Here is a 19,225-nt window from a genome sequence, read left to right on the forward strand (position 1 = left end):
AGGTGAATTTCGTTCAAAACCCCAGCGCTGACTGTTGGAAGGCTCTTTTTGCCGCCATCAATGTGCGATCTGTGTTTGCCATAACTAAATGTGTTCTCCTACTTCAATCTGACCACCTACAGCGATGGCACAGACTGTGCCATCGCTGCCACACAGGCTGATCATGAGCTGTATTACACAAGCTGCATGTCAACAGCAGCAGCAGTGAGCCATCAGTCAACCGAGGGCCATACTCGGCCTTGCTGCTCACTAAAACACAAATTGCTCTATGGGATTGTGAGTATTAAAAGCATTTTTTCTAGAGAATCAAATCAAGTGGATGAATTCACAGTAGGAAGCATAATTCAAACTGCCAAGAGCCTGAGAGCAATCAATCATAGGAAATTGCAGAAGAAAGGTCTATACTTTAATCCCATCCCTTTATCCCGATGGACTGCAGCACCGCAACAGACAACTTAGGTGGAAAAAAAAAACCAAAGAGATTCATATTAGCAGATAAAAGGAGTTGAGGAGGAACAATATTTAATTTAAATACTGGAAACAGGATTATAATTTATCGTCAGTGTACAGATGGAAGCTTTCTTTAAAAAGCCCCGGAGAGTTTCTGTGTGAATGGTTCTGCCTCATGCTGCCACGAGGGACCAGGAACTCAGATTCAAGAGGTACTATAACAAAAATGGTCGTAGAGACAGAAGGGGAGGAAAAATCTGAAAGAGAGCACTTATTTGTCCTGCTCCGTTCATCTGACATTGTGTTTTGATGGGTTGGTGTACTGTACGTGATCTTAAATTCACCCGCGCGGGCTAAAGAAAGTGAGATATGGAGAGGAAGAGCTCTTGTCACCCAAACACTAAAATGTATGAACTCCCCTTGCCAAAGGTGTGCCGTGAACACACACTGTCCCACAGGCCCAGGAGACACGCTTTTTGCATCCCCTCTTTCCCCAGACACACAGTGAAGCATAATTACCTCGGGTGGAGTTTGTGAGCTGACTCCTTTATCCCAGGGCAATCTCACTCTGTGTGTGAGCAGCACCATTCCTGGGGGGGGGGCATGCATTTAGCTCGCAGGGACATACAGTAATGCTACAACCAAGATAAAGAGGATAAAGCTGAGGAGCGAAAAGGTGCAGAATTAAGATTAAAAAAGAAAAGAAGGAGGTGAAAATAGAGTTTAAGCAAAGCCTAATTTAATGATGCAAGTCATGGCTGAAACTTTGGGGCAAACTAAATATCATTTTTTAGTAGGCTGTCTATCATCATTGCATCTCTCAGGAACCCCTGTCTGGACACGCGCTTTCGACTGACGGCCGAAAGGACATGCCCTGCAGCCGTAATGATACATTTAAGTCAGGAAGGGACTTGTTGTTCGGTGAGGGTGTCGACATGTACCTGTTTCTGTGTTAATGTGTGCATTGTGGCTGGACGTGTGCTGTCACACAAACAAGGCTGGAGTTGTCTGTGGTGAGGATGTTAAGCCAATAATTTACCTGAGCTGTTACGGAGACGTGGAGCTTCCTCCAGGGAAGAAGTGAGGATGATAAATAATTGAATTTCCCCAGGCTGTAAATGGGGAGATTCCATTCATTATTTATCAACTAATTGATTACTGCAAGTAGGCTTTTTAACCTGTCCCACAATTAATGTACTGCTTTTATTGTGCCTAATTAATGGCCTCTGCCGCTTCATGAAAAACACACCAACTGGAATTGAAAAGCTGTGGCAGTTTACGCTATATCACTGTGCTGGGGACCGAACAGAGACATTAATCAGCTGAAATGGAAGTCAATAAGACATACTTGTCATGCTGCCTCTGTGGCAATATTACAAGCTCAAGCTCTCCTCTTGACCCAGAATCCACTTTCGAATCAACTTAGCCGTCAAAAATCTTTGCTGTTCTGCTCCTGCTCGTTCGTTCGGAGGCTGCGACCGTCCTGTCCCCTGTTTAAACTCCTCCTTGTGACATTGTGTTGATGCTGCTGGAGTGTGGGACATCATATTCAATGTGCAGCAGATTTCATATTTGGTGAGGATTTATTGTTCTGTATACAAACAATACATGCACACAGAAACAGACAAAGATGTAGGGACTCACACAGTCACAGGCGTTTATCTCTCTAGCTCATGTTTAGAGAGGCTGCCACCCAGACCAATTCAATGGGGTCTTGTTTTGAATAAAAAGTGGTTATTGCCAACACTGGCTGAATTCAAAATACCTTCTTGGCATTTTGAGCCATGGTAAGTATTTAGGCTTGAAAAAGAAAATAGTATCAATTCAAATTTCCCTGTTTCTCTGTTTCATTTACCTTCAACAAAAGTATAGGCAAGAACCCTGGCAAAACTTAAGGCACTTTGGCTGTGGGTATTTTTCATATCCTTACTTGATATGATTGCTGGCTTCTTTGCAACTTATCTACGCACTCTGAATTAACAAATATATGAACAGACATTTTGGTTAATATATAAATCAAAGGAAACAACAGTGTGGGGTTCAACACATTCAGATGCTGAGCACACCTACACACAACATCTACTATTTTCATGTAAACTTTGGCTGCTAATGGGAATTTCTTTTGTTTTTCTTCATGTATTCGTTGGAACTGCAAATCCACACGATCTGTGTGCATCAGTCTTTCAGCCTCTTCAGTGACAAATCAGCCACCAGTCCCACGACGCACAGACTCTCTGTTTCCAGGAAGGCATTGATTGCAGCCAAAGCCATCAGGATCAGTACTTTCACTGTTACGAGCCAGCTGGTTGACCCTTTAAATAATGATGTACAGTGCAGTGCGGGTGGTAGAACATCCAAAAGCAATCCTTGCCTTGCCTTAATTTTATAAGCTAAAAAAAGTTTTACTTGACATTTCTTTCTTTCTGCTGTCAATCAAGAGTATATATTGAATACTTGGATTTTCTTTAAATGTCTTCAGTAGATCCTCAAAGATACAAAAGGGCTTTTTTTTCTCTCCTTTAATTGCTGCTGGACAGAGAGGAGCACTGAAGCCTGTAAATAAGGCCCCCGGGGCTGTGAGCTATGCAAAGTCTGAATGAAAAGGTCTGGACGCTACAAGGCTTACATCATTAAGAACAGCCTAATGATCCCCTGGATTTGATTTGTTTGGTCTGTGCCGCGTCCTCTCTGACTGCCATGACTTGTGAAAAAAAAAAGAAAAAAGAAAAATTTTCATCAGTCTCTCAACAGGGCTTCTATTGAGATTTGGGCTCATCTGGGCTGGTGCCAAAGCTCTTCCAGGCTGGGTCCAATTACTTCAACAAGAATATTATGTACTGCTAAAAAAGACCAACTGAAGGGTTTATACAAGAAGAAAACTAAGAGACTGATGACGTCAACAGCAACAATATACAAAAAGAAAAGGATCCCGTGTTTTTTTTTGTAGCTTAAAAACAATATTTGCATTTTTAATTGTGTAATAATTCAAGCAGCCACAGATATGTATCCTTAGAAGCTTGACTTGGCTGCAGTTCTGACAAACAAGTTGTTAACTTATTGTTGAGTGACAGATTTATTCCGAGAGTGAGTTATTATCAGACGGCTGCATAAGACCCAAACAAATTTTAAATAAGCTGCATGCTCTGATGCATATACCATCTGAGCGAGCTATAATGCAAGATGTGTGAGCACCTGGTTATTAGATGTCGTTCTTACCCAATGCCTCTTAATTCCATAGTAAAACTGAAAGATGTAAGAGGGGAGCAGAGCACAGTTATTTTAACTCTGCACAAATGGGATTAGGTGTTTGTACACAGAGCAGAATGGGGGTTTGGGATAGGGAGCTTTCCTTTCACAGCTAAGCCTGCGGTAGGGACTACGGAGCGCGGCAGGTTACTGCGCGATTATGGTGATCCACTTGGATCTGAGGAAATTAAATTTCTTCCAAGACCCTGTTTCGGCTCTTCAGCAAAAGGAGACAAACAGATAAAATGCACAGGCAGGTACACTGCTCACACACAGGCAGCAGAAGACTCACTGTACAGGACACAAGCATGCAGGTGTGTGTTCAGGCTCATTTACACTTGTTGTCCTAATTTATCTCACCCGAGTTCAGTGTTAAAGCTATTGTAATGCCAGAATTATGAACTAGCAGGCTTTTTGGAAATGAACTCCAGTTTTCATTATGCAAAGCAGAAAATTCCTTAATTAGGTGACACTTGCAGAAAGCAACCCTCACAGTATTTAGTGAAACATGAGTAAATATGACATAAGAGTGAGTTGCAATTAAAAGGAAATTCCTATCCCTACCAGTTTATAAGGCCCGTAACGTACTGACATACATCAAAAATTGAGATTAGGGCTGCAATTTCGAGTTATTTTCATTATTACATGATCTGATGATTATTTTCTTGATTAATCAATTAATCTTTAAGTCTATGTAATGCCAGAAAATAGTAAAAAAAAAAAAAGTCTGTTGAATCTATGGTGTTTATAAGAACACTTGTATGATTAACTTTCTGTTGCTCAACTGATTGATTAATTAAATAATTGATTAATTGACTAATCGTTCCAGCTCTAACTGAGGTATATGAAGGAAATCAAAATCTGGTTATGAACCCATAATTACCTGACATGTAGTACACCGGCACCTAGACCACACATCATACCTTTGCGGATGAAAGATTTTTTAAACTATACATTCTCTTACATCACAGGAAGCACTAGTCTTCTTCCGCATAACACAGACATACTCAGCATCATCTGCACAATAAATCATCTCCATCTTCAATTTCCCCCACCTGCACTGGCTACCCATATATCTCCCATTTTCGACCAGACTTAATTTCCCCATTTTTCTCTGCCTCTCAGCACGGGTTATGTAAGAGGCAGTCAGCGTGATGGGGGATGGGGTGTCAGAAGAGGCACCGTACCCTTCAGCTGGCAGGAGAGTATATCCCGGTCTCTCCCTACAGGATGGCTGAAAAGTGATCCTCTCCATGCACACTCTGATGAATATCATTGCTCGCCGGTCTGCTGAGGCTCTGATTTATTCAATTGGCTGCCCATATACAGTAACTGCACTGTGGAAAAAAAAAAAAAAAAGAAAATCACCTGGCATAATTTTATCTCCACTACAGCCTAGCCCTTTCCACTAGGATTCCCGGCCACAGCAGGGAGGATGATATAATTTCTCTATTGCCAGCGGCTGCAGTGGGTGTTTGGAGAGAAAAGAAAGTATCATACCCAAAGGGCCGTCATTGGCTGCTTACGCTCAAACAAAGGGACAGTTATCCACAATCAGACCTGCGCAACGTGGATACTGAACTTGATATCTGGGACAGAGATTAAGAAAAAAACGCTGTTTTAATGATTTTGAACAATGTTTTTAAAGATTAAGTCCCCGAGATACCAGAGCATGCCAAAACCGAAACGCTATTGAGGATGTGACGCAAGGAATCAGAGAAATAAATTGACGCGGGGAGTAAAGTTACATATTCTCACACCAAACAATGCATGGAGTGTAGCCTTTGGGCAAGCTGCACAATCTGCAAGGAGTGATGAGCAAAACTCCTAAAATACAGTTCTACCAGACTCATAAAAAAAACAGATTCTGCAAAAAATTAATTCAGATCACATTATGTTTGTGAATCAGTGCCACATAGTTCAAAGCACACACTCAGTGCTGCATGGTGCAGGTGCATATGGCCTGACAGCTGACATTTGGGTAATGTTGTGGCCAGGGGCGAATGGTGCAACTGCAGCACAGTCGGAAACGAGGTCAAATTAGGAGGAAACATTAACAGAAGGTGTGGTGGGGCCTGGAATCAGTCATAACTAAGCAAATTACCTATTTTTTGTTCCTTTAAAAGCAGAGCCCTTTGTGTCACAGCACTCTAATGTCCCAGAGTGGGAGGTGCAGAATTACCGTTGGGACCACAAATTAAATTGTCTCAAAGGAGACATTTAAATGAAGTGAAACGTTTAATGTAAGAAAACAGTTCATTGACTTCAAGTGAAGACTCAAACACGACCAAGCACAGATGTCAGGGACAAGACGGCATCCATCTGTCAGTCTTTACCATCCACTGAAGAAAAGTCTCCCATAAAATATGCACTGTACAAAACCAAATTGTTTCCCCAAAAATGTTGTGATGGAAAATGTGACTGCTGCCTGGATTAAACAGCAGTTTACCATGTTGTGTCTTTGTGCTTCAAGTCCCTGTGGACTTTTTCTGTATTTAACCAAGACCACAATCTGTCCCCAACCTTAACCAAGTGCTGTGAATGCCTAATCATATCCATAAAAAGTTTATGCTTTGTGTCGATATTGTAAGGAAACAAATCAAATGCATTGTCGGCGAAAAATTGACTGATATGGTCAGTGTCAACACTTTTGTGGCTTGTCAGTTACTTTAATGAATGTAATTCAGGCCATTTTACTTTTTAGGCCTTTCAAAATGTATTTGTTGTTGCAAATTAGTACAACCTGGGTGTACCAAATAAAAATGCTGCTTCAACAGTTCACAGCAGGCCCCACCATGTACTTATAATGAAAATACAACTGGAGGGTTGAATATTTATTTAAAATTTCAGTCCATAAATTTAATAACATTTTCAGAAATGTTAAAAAAAAAATGCTCCGTTTATCATAATATAAACCATATGAATTATAAAAAATAAAAAACATCTAAGTAAAACCCATTTTGAATTCAGCTGCATCACTGCAGAAAATATCAGGGGAGTTGGAAATTTTCTGGAGGCACTGCAAGAATGACAGACGTAAAGAGAAAGAGACAACAGACGTGCAGGCACGTGTACAGAGATGGATCATTTTCATATTCTTCCTGCGTATCAGGATGTAATTGAGTCTTAAGACATACTGGTTGACTTTAGCTGTGTTATGAATGTCAATTTGCTCTGCATGATCTTCTCAAGCAGACAAGTAAAGGTCAGATCATTCAGTCTAAGAGCAAACTTTTTTTCCCCATTAATGCATGCAGCACACACTGCAAACTAACATGACAACTGACTTTCCCTCGGCACTTAATAGTGTGATTAAATGATGCTGTGACATGGAGAGACACATCCAAATAGAGAAAAATAAAGAATCTGTCATCTCTGAGAGAAGTGTACAATTTACGGCATTTTTGTGTGCGATATTTATTATTTATTGTCTGTGTGTGAGTGCTCTCCCGTGTTATGACCCAAAATAAAGCCATTTTTTGCAGACAGAAGTAGGTCACCCAAATTAGAAGAACAACATGGACTGAAAAAGTACACCCTTCAAACACTACATTCTGTCACAAAGAAACATCTAAAATTATGTTTTTTCTATGATGACCCCAGATTTTACAAAGAGACCTATAGGCCATAAACAAATATTAAAGTTTATGAACTGAAGTAGAGAAAAAAATGGAGCCTAGAGTGTTATTGTGTCTTAGTGTTCAGCTGTAGTGCTCTAGAGTAGAAAAGGTTAGAGCCGTGGCACCGCCATTTTTTCCTAACATTCACAAAACAGTTCATCCCTCATCCCAGATACATGTAAAAAGAGGTGAATTGAAGACCACTGGCTATAGGCATGAATGTGATAGTGTGATATTCCAGAATAGACCCAGGAATAGAAATAACCAGGTAACAAGATAAGAAAAGTGTTTATTTCCTTCCAAGGAGAAACACAGCAGCATTTCAATTCTCAGAAAACATATGTCTTGATATCAGTAGCTGTGCCTAGCCTTGCAGAAAGTTTATTTTTAGAACAAGAGCTTTGACCTTTATTTGTTTGCTTGACAGGATTTTGCAGGAAAAAATGAGGTTCATAATGTGGCTGCTCCCAATGATTGTAATATCTGACTCCTAATCCTTACCTGCCTACAGCACAAAAATATGAACCCTCTCTCTCTGACTCTTTATGTCCTATTCTTTTCTCTTTTCATTCTTTCACCCTGTGACTATCAACCTCTCTCTTTAGCTTTCTATTTCTCTTTCTTCTCCTTCCTTTGTCTTGCCTTGCTTTCCCTTTGCCTATTTGTCCCTTGACCCTCTTCCCTTCACTCTCCTCCCCACCACACTGTCTTTCTTTTTCTCCGCTTCTGTGTATCTTTCATGGGCAGAAATAGTCCATCACACATGGGAGAGGGCCAATTTCCTGGGGAATCCAGGGGCCATCCCCCAGAAAAACTGGAATTTTTAGGAATATATGCCTCTATTTCCACTTAATTTGCAATGGTCATTTACCTAGCTTGGATAACAATCTAAATGCATGCTTACTATCAGCATATTAGAAATAATGATTATTTTTTATTTTAGACTGGACTTTCAGACTACAGACTAACAGCTTTCTATAAGCACCTAGTCTGCTGTGGGATTCTACTTTTCTAACTGCAGTTGAACTCTCCATGAGATACAGAGAAAACTGTATTCAAAATGGACCCTGGCCTACTGATTGTCACTGGCAAAACAACCAGCAGTCTGTACCTGGGAACTCTGTCACCATCTTTTGACAAAGTTTGCTATGAATTCAGACAATTTTTATATTTTCTAACTTGGTATTTTCAGTCTTACCTTGCACTCTTATTAAAAGGACTGCATTTATCATGCAAAGGCTCTGTACAGTTTTGCCTCACATTCACCCATTAGCACATACAATGACACAATGGTGGTCTCTCTAATGTAAGTGCAGCCATTGCTGGTGCAACAATATTGTTGGATGTTCTACAAAAATCCAACCTGTGCAAAAAAACTGTTACATCCATGCTAAATAACTTTGTGATTAAGTGCAACTGGTTCCCACTCAAACTTTCTTCCAGTTGAGTTGCATCTTCACAGCCAAGCTTATTTTGTAGTTAGGAGGATTCCCTGTTATAGGACAATTATGAAGCCAAGTTGTTAAATGCAGCCAGCGACAGAATTTATTACTGTTATCTTTAAGTTTAAATGTAACATACATACATACATACATACATACACACGCTTATATACACACACACACACACACACACACACACACACACACACACACACACACACACACACACACACACACACACACACACACACACACACACACACACACACAATGACTGAATAACAACATATCATTAAAGAGGATAAATTAGTTGAGGGGCACTCCAGGCCTTGTCTGCCCATAGATATACTGCTCTTGACAACTTCCTTTTCTTTCCATCTTTTATACTCTCTAAGTCTGTCTTTATTCCTCCCCTCTCCCCTCCACTCCCTCTGCATCTCTGTATCACCCTCTCATGCAGTCCCGTTCGCCGATCGACATTTGAAAAGAAAACACTTCTTCTCTCTTCCCCACCTCTCCTGATCCCCTCTCCCTCTCTCTTCATCTCGTCTTTCCTCTTGCTGATGAGCATATGAACACATGGCTTTCTTCTCCTCTGTCGGCTGCTGCCTCCCTCTGTCCCTGCTGCTTCAGCTCAGCCCACGGGCAATTTTCACACAAGGCTGACTGAATTCATTCATGATGTATAAACTGCTCCTCAAAAAGCAGACATGTTTGCGGACAGTTATGAGATAGGAGCCAATGGTACAAATACATATTTTGAATAAACTGTGAACTTACTGTCATGTTAGCAACTGACCTAACTGTCTTAGTAAGCTCGTTAACTAAGAGCTTTTTTTTCCCTTCAATAATAACTCTTAAATTAAATGACTTACAGTGCCCAATACTAAACGGCAGGAGGGTGTAAATGATACAGTACAGAGAAAAAATAAAGTAGTTCGGATAGGTAATGTGTCTGACTAGCATGTTCCTGGCTGGCTGGTGTGTTAGCAGCTTGCTTCCCAGCTATACAAATACCCCAAATGCGTATAGTCATGTTTTCTAGGACCACATATTTCCTGAAGATGTATAAATGCATTTCACTGTCCCGCTTTCTGGTGTAACTAGGTACTTACATCAAATTTATTGTAAAAAGAAATGAGTACCGTGACAATGAAACTGCATTCACAAAAGTACATCCGAGCTGTTAAGTCTCCCATAGCAAGTGCAACACCTTAATTAATCTAGTAGACATACAGAGTCCACAAGAGGGAAAGTAAAGAGAGCAGTTAGCCTTACAGTAAACTGATAGTTGCTTAGAATCTTGTATAACAACATATTTGGGCTCAGAATGCTAGTATAAGGGCTACCTTGGTTAGCATTAATTTGATATCAGAAAAACTAAATTGACAAATCAAAATAAGCCACAATGAAAAGAGCAGATAATGCTCCTAACAAGGGCAATTTTGGGGAGTAGTGAAATGATGCCTGTGTATTTTTGCTTGGTCACGGATCTGACAAAATGGTAGATGTAACAATGTCAGTTAAACTGCCAGTGTTGGTTGCTAGTAGCATCAGAATGTTCAACTGAAACTAGCTATAGGTGCCAAATCACTTTGGGGTCTGGGAAAATTTGATGGGCATTTTTCACCATTTTCTGAACAATTAATCCTAAAACAACCAAAAAACGTATATCGGTAATGACAGTAACTGTTGCGACCTTAAATAACAGACGAATGGCCATATAGGTAGGTACACCACAGCATAACACAGACATCTAAAGCCTAGAGTAACAGGCACTTCTCTCAGAGTCATTGGGCCGGGCTAGGTGTGTGTGATGGTAAATGATGAAAGAGCAGCAAAAGGAACAGCAAAAGAGGCAGCAGTGGCAGTGACCAGACCCATTTGAAGGAACTGTTTAATCTGGGAACTGCTTCCTTAAAGACTAACCATTATCCTTCTGGGGCCCCAAGAAAGCACACATATAAACAGATCACACGTACGCTCAAAACAACGGAAGGTTATTAATAGTCAGGTGCTGTTCCAGCTCTGCTCAAAGCACCTCTACTGCAAACTGCATCCCACAAGGAACCCTAATCATCACCCACTGCCCAGCAATCATTTACGGCAGCACCAGCTGCCCAATTTCTTCTGGTCAATGTGGATCTACAATCTCATAATAGTCTCTCATACTGTATCTCGGATAATTTAAGTCTCTGCGGCAGTGACAGACCTTCACACTGTCGGTTTTATCATTCGGATGGAACAGCAGACTCCCAGCAACAGACCCTAATGGGGGAATCAAGGGGAGGGGGATCAGGTAGCTATAAATCTCACATTCAGGGACCCTTCGCAGAAAGCACAGGAGTGAGCCATGTGATGGATAACTGCACCAGTGTAAAGGGTATTGATACCTCCGTCAGGAAACTGAGAAGGCGCGCTCCATCTCGGGAGAATGATGGTGTACTATAAATGGTAAGAAAGTCCTAACGCAAGGAAAAGAATGTGTAGATAGGGGCTGCAGTCATCTGAACAAAACTTAGAGGGCAACAGAGATGGACGTTGGCACTAATCACACAGACTGAAGTCAAAAAGAGTAAGATTAAAAATGTAAAATGTAGCAGTAAAGGGTCTTTTTACAGATTTACTTCACCCAGACTAGTTGGTGCTAATGTCCTTGTGTGAGATGGCAAGATAAGAGCAAACTTCATGGATATTACACTCTATCTTTTCTTTGCACATTCACATCCACACACTCAGATAATGTCATTATCGATGCCATATATAGAAATTTCCATGGGCCAGTGAATTAAATAGGAGAACATTTTCTGCATGGCATCAGTGGCACGAAAATGTGGAATAATGGAGGCAACTATGTAATATGCTCCAGCAATGTACTCATATTTCACTCATCCAGCGGTGGTGGACAATTTTTATGCTACCCCTCCCTCAACTCGCTCGGCCTGCAAATCAATGTCCAATGTCGATTTGAGTGTTCATATGTCAGTTGATCCTCTCTCCATTAATTCTGCTTCTACACAGGCTCCAGCCTCCTCCACTGAGTGGCTTTCAAAACAGGACAACTACTGAGTATGTTGTGTGCATGCTCAAGGAGGCTGCTACAGGCAGATGCTCATTATGGTGACATGTTGACCTCCAGAGACTTCACAATACACTTATAATGAACTGAACCATTGGCACTGTGTGGTTGTCACAGACGCTTTTTAAAACTTTATTTATCCAGCCAAGGTTTACAGAGCCTTCTTACTTCTGAAAAGGCTGTGCTTCACACTCATAAAGTTTCACAGCTTCACACCTGGATGCTGTCCATTGTAACCACAGGCCTTAACACTTGGAGCGACTGTGGCTTCTTCAAGGACACAACTGTAGGGGTTCTTCAAGCAGAGAAAATAATTCTAATTCACTTTGCCTCACAAATTAACCATATCATTTACAGTTGTCAGCTTTTTTCTTTAACCTTTAAGCAACACTTAAATACTGCAACATACTGCAAATGCAATTAAACTAATGTAAACTTAGAACCGATTATTTTAAGAATTTTTAGTTTTCATTTTTACAGAATAGCACATGCACGAAGGCGCCAATAGCCCACATTTATATATTATTATATATGTATTATGGCACTGTTAATGTGATAATATTATTAAATCCATCCTACACTGTCTGAAACTACTTATATTCAGTTTTGGGCAAGTTACTTGAAAAAGGTCAATTACTGTCTACGGATTAAGAAAAAGCAGTAGCAATGATTTACTAATTACAGAACAGCAAAAGTAATGAGTTAAATTACTCATTACATTGCCTCAATTGCTCAGCACAGCTCCATCAAAAGTGCCTTTAAACAACTTCAAAGCCTCAACATACACACATCACATCAGTAGAACCAGAAAATGAGACATTATGGTTTGGCAAGCAGCCAGCCCACATTTAGGAAGTATTTACCGACCATCAACAGCTAGCTTAATGTTAGCTCCGGTGACTGCACAGGGAACTGAAAAGGTCCCGTCCACGAAGTGTAGCTGAAAGCTCTGAACTAAACCGGCTAATTTCTGGACGTAGGCGTGCCAGTGGCTAGTGTCAGCGACCTAGCTGAGAAAACCCACGGCATGTAAATAAGACATCCTTAGGAATTACCAGGAGATGAGTCTCTCCTCTTTCGGTAATAGCTAACCGTCTCGCCACGTCCAGCCTCTGTGACAAGCTAACACATCCCCGACCAGTCTGTCGGCTGAATGCAGCAAGACCAAGCTGGTTTCAACCCTGTAGCAAACTCCCAGTAAGACAATGAACAAGCAAACCCACAAATTAATGGAGCATAAAACTCTGTAATTCATCGATTTGTGTTTTTACTATTTATGGGACAACTGATTTGGCTGTCACAACAGAGCCCCACTTACTATTATGTACAGAGAACAAAACAACTTTGGGATGTATGCAGACATAAAGAACAGAGGGAAATATGTTTGAAATTACCTGCTGCTTTTAAAAATCCAAAACAATGAGCTTCATGTATAATGTCTAGACAGGCAATATTGTTTTGGTTAAACAAAAAAAAAAAAACAATCTGAAAATGCTTACGTGGTGTGACATTATTTTATGTGGACACTGTGGTAACACAACACACACAACAGACACACACACACACACACACACACACACACACACACACACACACACACACACACATACGCACACAAATGCAGTAAAACTCAGAAGCAGCCTAGTCCTCATTCAAACTGCCGGGCTGGATAGGAATAAAGGAAGCAGCAGATCTCACCAGAGAAGACAGACATCTATTAATCTTACCTCCTCTCCTGTCAGGTAATATGCTGACAGCAACCCGCCGACGTAACGGATGTTCACCTCAAAGAGTGATGCCTCGCCGTTCTGTTGAACCAAGAGAGAAAAAGAGATCAGATTTTCAAATGTCATATTCGGCCACGTTCTCAGTCAGCGGTAAAGCAGCACAGTGAGGTTTATGGACAACATGAATACACTGCAGTCATCATAAATTGTTTTTCTTACTATTTTTTGAGTGGAAATTATTCAATAACAGGGAGATTAGCTGGTAGATTAATTGTCCTTTGATTCCCCATGGGTATCCCACAGCCCAGATGTGTAGATAAATATTTCAAGTCAAGCTGTTAAGTCTCTGCAAAACACGGGTATGTGAACAAAATTGATCACATTCAGGTGTGCCAATTTGAAATCCATGTTTTATAGATTTTATAGCTGCAACAGCTGACGTAAAGTATCCAGATGCCATTCTGGTTTAGCCTAGTATTAAGATTGAAGTTTCATTTTATTACCAGTCCATTTTTACTTGACAAATTCCTACAATTACAAAGTTCTCATATTCTACAGTCTTTGCCATGTACTGTGTGTTGGTACTGGTACAAAATAGGCAGTTTTCCAGTGAATTCCTATGACAAAAGGAAATGTGGTTGGTAGGAGATGATGAGACAGAACTACAAAACTCCTACTGATTGATTAACCTTATTATTCCTCTCTAGGAAATTGTGTTGTATCCATGAGTCTGACAGTATGATACAAAGATGATAACAAACCAATAAATGACTGCAAGTTGGTTTTGATCTGTTGCTCCTCTTCTTTTGTCATTTATAGTTTTACTTTGGATACTGTTCTGTATCAGATAGATCCAAGATTTTTCTTTTTTTTTTGACTGATTGCAGTACAATCCTGGATTATTAATACAGAGCAATTATTTGAAAAATTATTGTGAAACATAACTAATACTGTAAATTCTCAAATAGTGCCTGGTGGCTTGGAACTTTATTTACTTAAACTGTTGAGAAAACCAGAAAATGCTGAGTTTTACTAATGGTAGCTCAACAGTGTTCAAAAGAAACTGCAAGTAGAAGAGATGGCACCCAACTAGACAATTAGCGTCACCAACTGTTTATCTCAGTGCAAATTGTGAATGGAAACACAACATGACTTGATATGACTGTGGAAATGTACATTATGCTGAATTTTCCATGTGAGCTAACAGAGTACAAGTAATTTAAACTTCTCTTAGATTTTTACCGAGCCTTTATTAGAAACCTGCCTAGACATTGCGTGTACAGTGTATCATGTCTTCTGTAAAGAAACAAAAAGAACAAAAAACAACTTTTTTTAAAAAATCAAACAACCCCCTCTTTTTAAACTAGGGCATGTTTTTATAAAAACATTTTTCAACAGAAATGGTCTAAACTCGTAGCCACTGCTGCAGAAACAAATAAACACCTAGTCTTAGGGCAAAAAGCACCACACAGCTGTATACCTGAAATTCTGAAGAAAAATCAAATATTCTCATACTGCAAATATGAAACCTTAGGGGGGAAGGAACTGTGCTGTTTCTGTTTGCCAACATTATATGTATTTGGTGTATTTCTTTTTCTAAAGGAAATATGAAATAAGAGGTAGCATTGCATGTGTGTTGATATGTCACCATAATTACTGCCTCTTATGCTAGCTGAAGGTTGAACCAGATTGGTACTGATTGACTTGGAGACCCATTGAGAAGGAAATTGCTACCTCAAGTGTGGATGATAAGGAAATTGTAATTGGGTTCTAGAGAGAGTAATTATCTCCACTCTAAGGAACAGCATAGAGATGAGAAGTCATTGGCATCTGTTCAGTGGTATCATTTATCTCCATATATATCTTTGTTTTAAAATATTTATATACTTAACCCTCATTTATATCATTACACTTAATGTAAATCAATAATTGCCATCAATAATCTTCAAATGTATTTGTCTCTTAATCTACATATTATATTTTAAATGCTGCCAGCAAAATTTCTTCACATCTCAGCAGCTTGGCAAAAAACCAATATTTGACAAATTGTGTTCTTTATAGGGATTTGTTTTTACATTATGGGAAATTAACTCGTTCACTTTCTTACAAAGAGATAGATAGGTAGATTGATATCACTCTCATGTCTGTGTGGTAAATACGAAGCTACAGCCAGAGGTTGGTTATCTTAGCTTAGCATAAAGACCGTCTTTTTTACACTTCAGTGTTTGGATTAAACACATAAGATAAAATGTGTTGAGATTTAGATTTAGATTTAGATTCTGTTATCTTTGGACAGACCCTAAACTAACCAACTCCTGGCTTAGGCTTCATACAGTATTTGCTGTACAGCCACGGGTGTGGTATCAATCTTCACATGCAACTTTTGGCAACCTTTCAAACTATTCCCTTAACATAAGTCTTTCAAACTATTCCCATAACATACAGTGCCCTTCACATGTGTTTTGTAATTCTGTGAATCAGGTAGTAAGAGCAAGGGTGTTGTATAACCAAGGTGCTGGCTCCATTCCTGAAGTCAGCACACTGGTGACATTTCATGAGACAAACGACCAACACCTCTGGCACGGCGGCCGAGCTGAGCTGTCTTGCCAACCCTGAAATGAGTGGCCAATTCAGTAATGGTACTACGATGGCAGTGATTACGAATGGAGTGTTTATTTATCACCAGCGATCGTTGTGGCACTCAGCAAGACAGGCAGAAGGTACGCTGAGGGAGGACAAGTAATGCTGACAAAGGTTTTGGTAATCAGCATTTTACTTTCCAACACAGGCCCAACAAAATCACTCACTAGGCTTTGTATAAAACTTTCATTCATACTGATTTTGAGATCCAGAAAACTGCATATAGATAAAGAACAAGCCCGCAGGCACCATTTCTAATAAAAAGGGGCTTGGTTGATTTTTTTTATTTGATTCTGATGTAGCCCTCTTCTCAGGAACAACTAACACACTGTTTCAGTATTTGCACTGAAACAGGGGCAACCCTTCAGATTTGCACCTCCACTAATAAAACAAACAAACAAACAATATATATATAACCCTGAGGTTCTGAAAACGCACGCTAAACAATAAAACTCACAATGACACAGCACTATTAAATCATCATGTCATAAGTAAGATACCAAAAAAGATTAAAAAGCATGTCAAAGTCCTCTGACAGCCCGTTTTCATATGAATTAATACAAATTCTGCGTTTATTTTAGCCGTACAGTAGGTGCAGTTGAATAACAGCACAGCAGATTGAATTTGACTCTAAGGCTCACTGCAGAACTGGTTAGATCTTAATGGCTCTGTCCAGCTTAACATTTTAATTTTTCCAAATCAGCAGTAAATTGTTGTGATTTTATTCATTATCCAAGTTTAGTTTCTGATCAAAACACCACAATAATAAAACTGTAAAGATGTCAGGGCTGTGCACTGTGCACAGGGCTATTAATTGGACAAAAATATCTGATGTGGATGAAGGGAATAGCATAATACCCCATTTTCTTTTCCTAATTCTAGTAAAGTTATGACAAAAAGAGGAAAAACTAACATTAATGATTTCATTTCAGTGTCAGAGATTAATTAAGTTCTAATCGTAAAACAGATACTCTCATCCGACTGAAAGCTCAATTGTTATACATGATGGGGGGGGTGGGGGAAATTCAATGTAGAGCAGATCAAAGACAATTATGGGAAATGTCAACATAAATCATTCAGTTTTATCCATGGTTCAAGTGCTTGGACATTTCCCCTTCTGAAGTCTAAATGTGACTGGTGGTGGTATCTCAGTTTTAACTGTTCAATTTTATACAGTTTTAAGCTTTTATTTATATAGGTTTTATGTTTAATTTTCTTGCAACTAAATGATTCATCAGTCATAAGACAATCATAAGGGATTCCCAAAACCGCATTTATCCCCCCCGAAGAAAGCAATTGTGAAAGCAGTCCACCCACACTAAGACATTAAATGAGTTCAGTTTAACTGTGCTGCAGCTCCTCAAGGCACATTTATGCACGGTGCAGCAAGCATAACTGCTCTCCTGCAATCATGACAAAGAAAGCAGGTAAAGTTTGTAACACCTGTTTTTTTACTTTTCTTTGTCTGTCCTCGCAATGCTCAAGCTGAGGACCTAATTAGGAGACAGCACGAGAGCTTCAGAGTATACACAGTAGCTCTCACCATCACTGCCACCAAGATGAAACTCTGCCTCCAGATTCTCCCAATACTTTCATTTCTCAGCCTGCCGCACAATTACTGAACAGCAACAACGAATCTGCACTGCAGGGTTGCAGCTTTAAAATAATAACAAAATCTTGCTGGCACAAGCGTGTTAGACATGCAGCGTTTGCAATGCCCAGGAAAAACAAGTTGAGATCTATGAATACTCAAGTAAAGGATTTGACTGAATATCTCTGCCTCGTACAGCTTATGGGTACTTTCACACCTAAGCTGTTTGGTTAGATTAATTAAGCCCTGGTTAGTTTGCCTGGTTAGTTTGGGTGATGTGAACGCAGTCAATCAAACCCTGGTGCAGACTAAATAACCGGGCCAAGACCACGTAAAATATGCGGACCTCCATCCGCTTCTAAGCAGACTCCGGGGCCGTTCGGACCACACCAAACACAGGATTTTTTTTAATGGCAGAAATGTGATTTTAACATAACTTCAAAAGGTAAAATACTAATAAATCCAACTGCTGCTAGAAGAAAAATTTGTATTTTAATTTTTTCTACATAATGTATTATTGTATACTAAATAATTGTTGTGCGGGAGGAGCCACAGCAAAAAAGAGAATTTATTCATTAGTGTAATGACTCACTGGGTACACTGCTGCCGTACCTTACAGGTTTTCTGCTTCACCAGCACTATGCAATGTTGCAGACAATGTTACAGTGTTTGATGCTGGTTACTCTGTTGACGAGCATTCAACAGCCATGGCAAAGATTGCCGTCGGACTCAGCCCAGATTTGCCTGGGACGTGAGCCTGATTGGCATGGCCGCTGTGCTTGCTGCGTGCCAAGGAGCCGACTAGACTGCTGCCCAGTGGTGTGTCCTGCTCAGATGCTAATGTAATGATTTAGTGCTAATAAAGAGTCATCATTGTCACTGGGCAGATGACTCTCAGCAGCGCCGTGATCCAGGTTTCGACTAGCTCCAACATTTCAAAGCCAAAATTGGACTGATATGACAGAAAAAAGTGACCCAAGGAACCAGGGATAAAAATTAGGCAGATGATTGCCTCTCCTACCATAGCTGGTGAGTCACAGTTGCTGGCTGGGATTGAACCTCGTGTCGCTAATTAACATGGAGAAATCATGAAAGGGACCAATTAGATCCTGCTCCTCTAATCTCTTTCAGTCTAGCATGCTGCAGTCTCAAAGCTGCTGCCCCTTGCCGAAAGGAGTTTCCCCAAGACTGCTCATCTCCACCCAGCTACTTTCAGGACAGAAAGCTGTGGCTGCTATTTCTTTTTTTTTTTTTTTTTCTTATTACAGTACAGTAATTATGGTCTTGATCAGAGTCCAAGCTGTGAGAGCAGTCTCCAACATTAGCGTTAATGACCGCTAACCTCTGGAGCATGCTAAGCTGCCTTCTCTGAAGGAAATGGAGCTCTTAACTTTATGCCAATAAAAAAAAAAAGGGGGACCTCACAAATG

General features: G+C 40.1%; 1 protein-coding gene across 2 annotated transcripts in view; it reads right to left on the reverse strand.

Moving 5' to 3' along the window:
- LOC120784214 (mannosyl-oligosaccharide 1,2-alpha-mannosidase IA) overlaps positions 1–19,225 on the reverse strand; it is a 184,612-nt gene that overhangs the window by 47,643 nt on the left and 117,744 nt on the right. For both annotated transcript variants that reach the window (XM_040117807.1, XM_040117805.1), the window contains exon 4: positions 13,565–13,645. In XM_040117807.1, the coding sequence (XP_039973741.1) occupies positions 13,565–13,645 (81 nt within the window). The remainder of the gene's footprint in view (positions 1–13,564; positions 13,646–19,225) is intronic.

Source organism: Xiphias gladius, chromosome 22 (assembly GCF_016859285.1).
Source record: "Xiphias gladius isolate SHS-SW01 ecotype Sanya breed wild chromosome 22, ASM1685928v1, whole genome shotgun sequence".
NCBI classification, from domain to species: Eukaryota; Metazoa; Chordata; class Actinopteri; order Istiophoriformes; family Xiphiidae; genus Xiphias; species Xiphias gladius.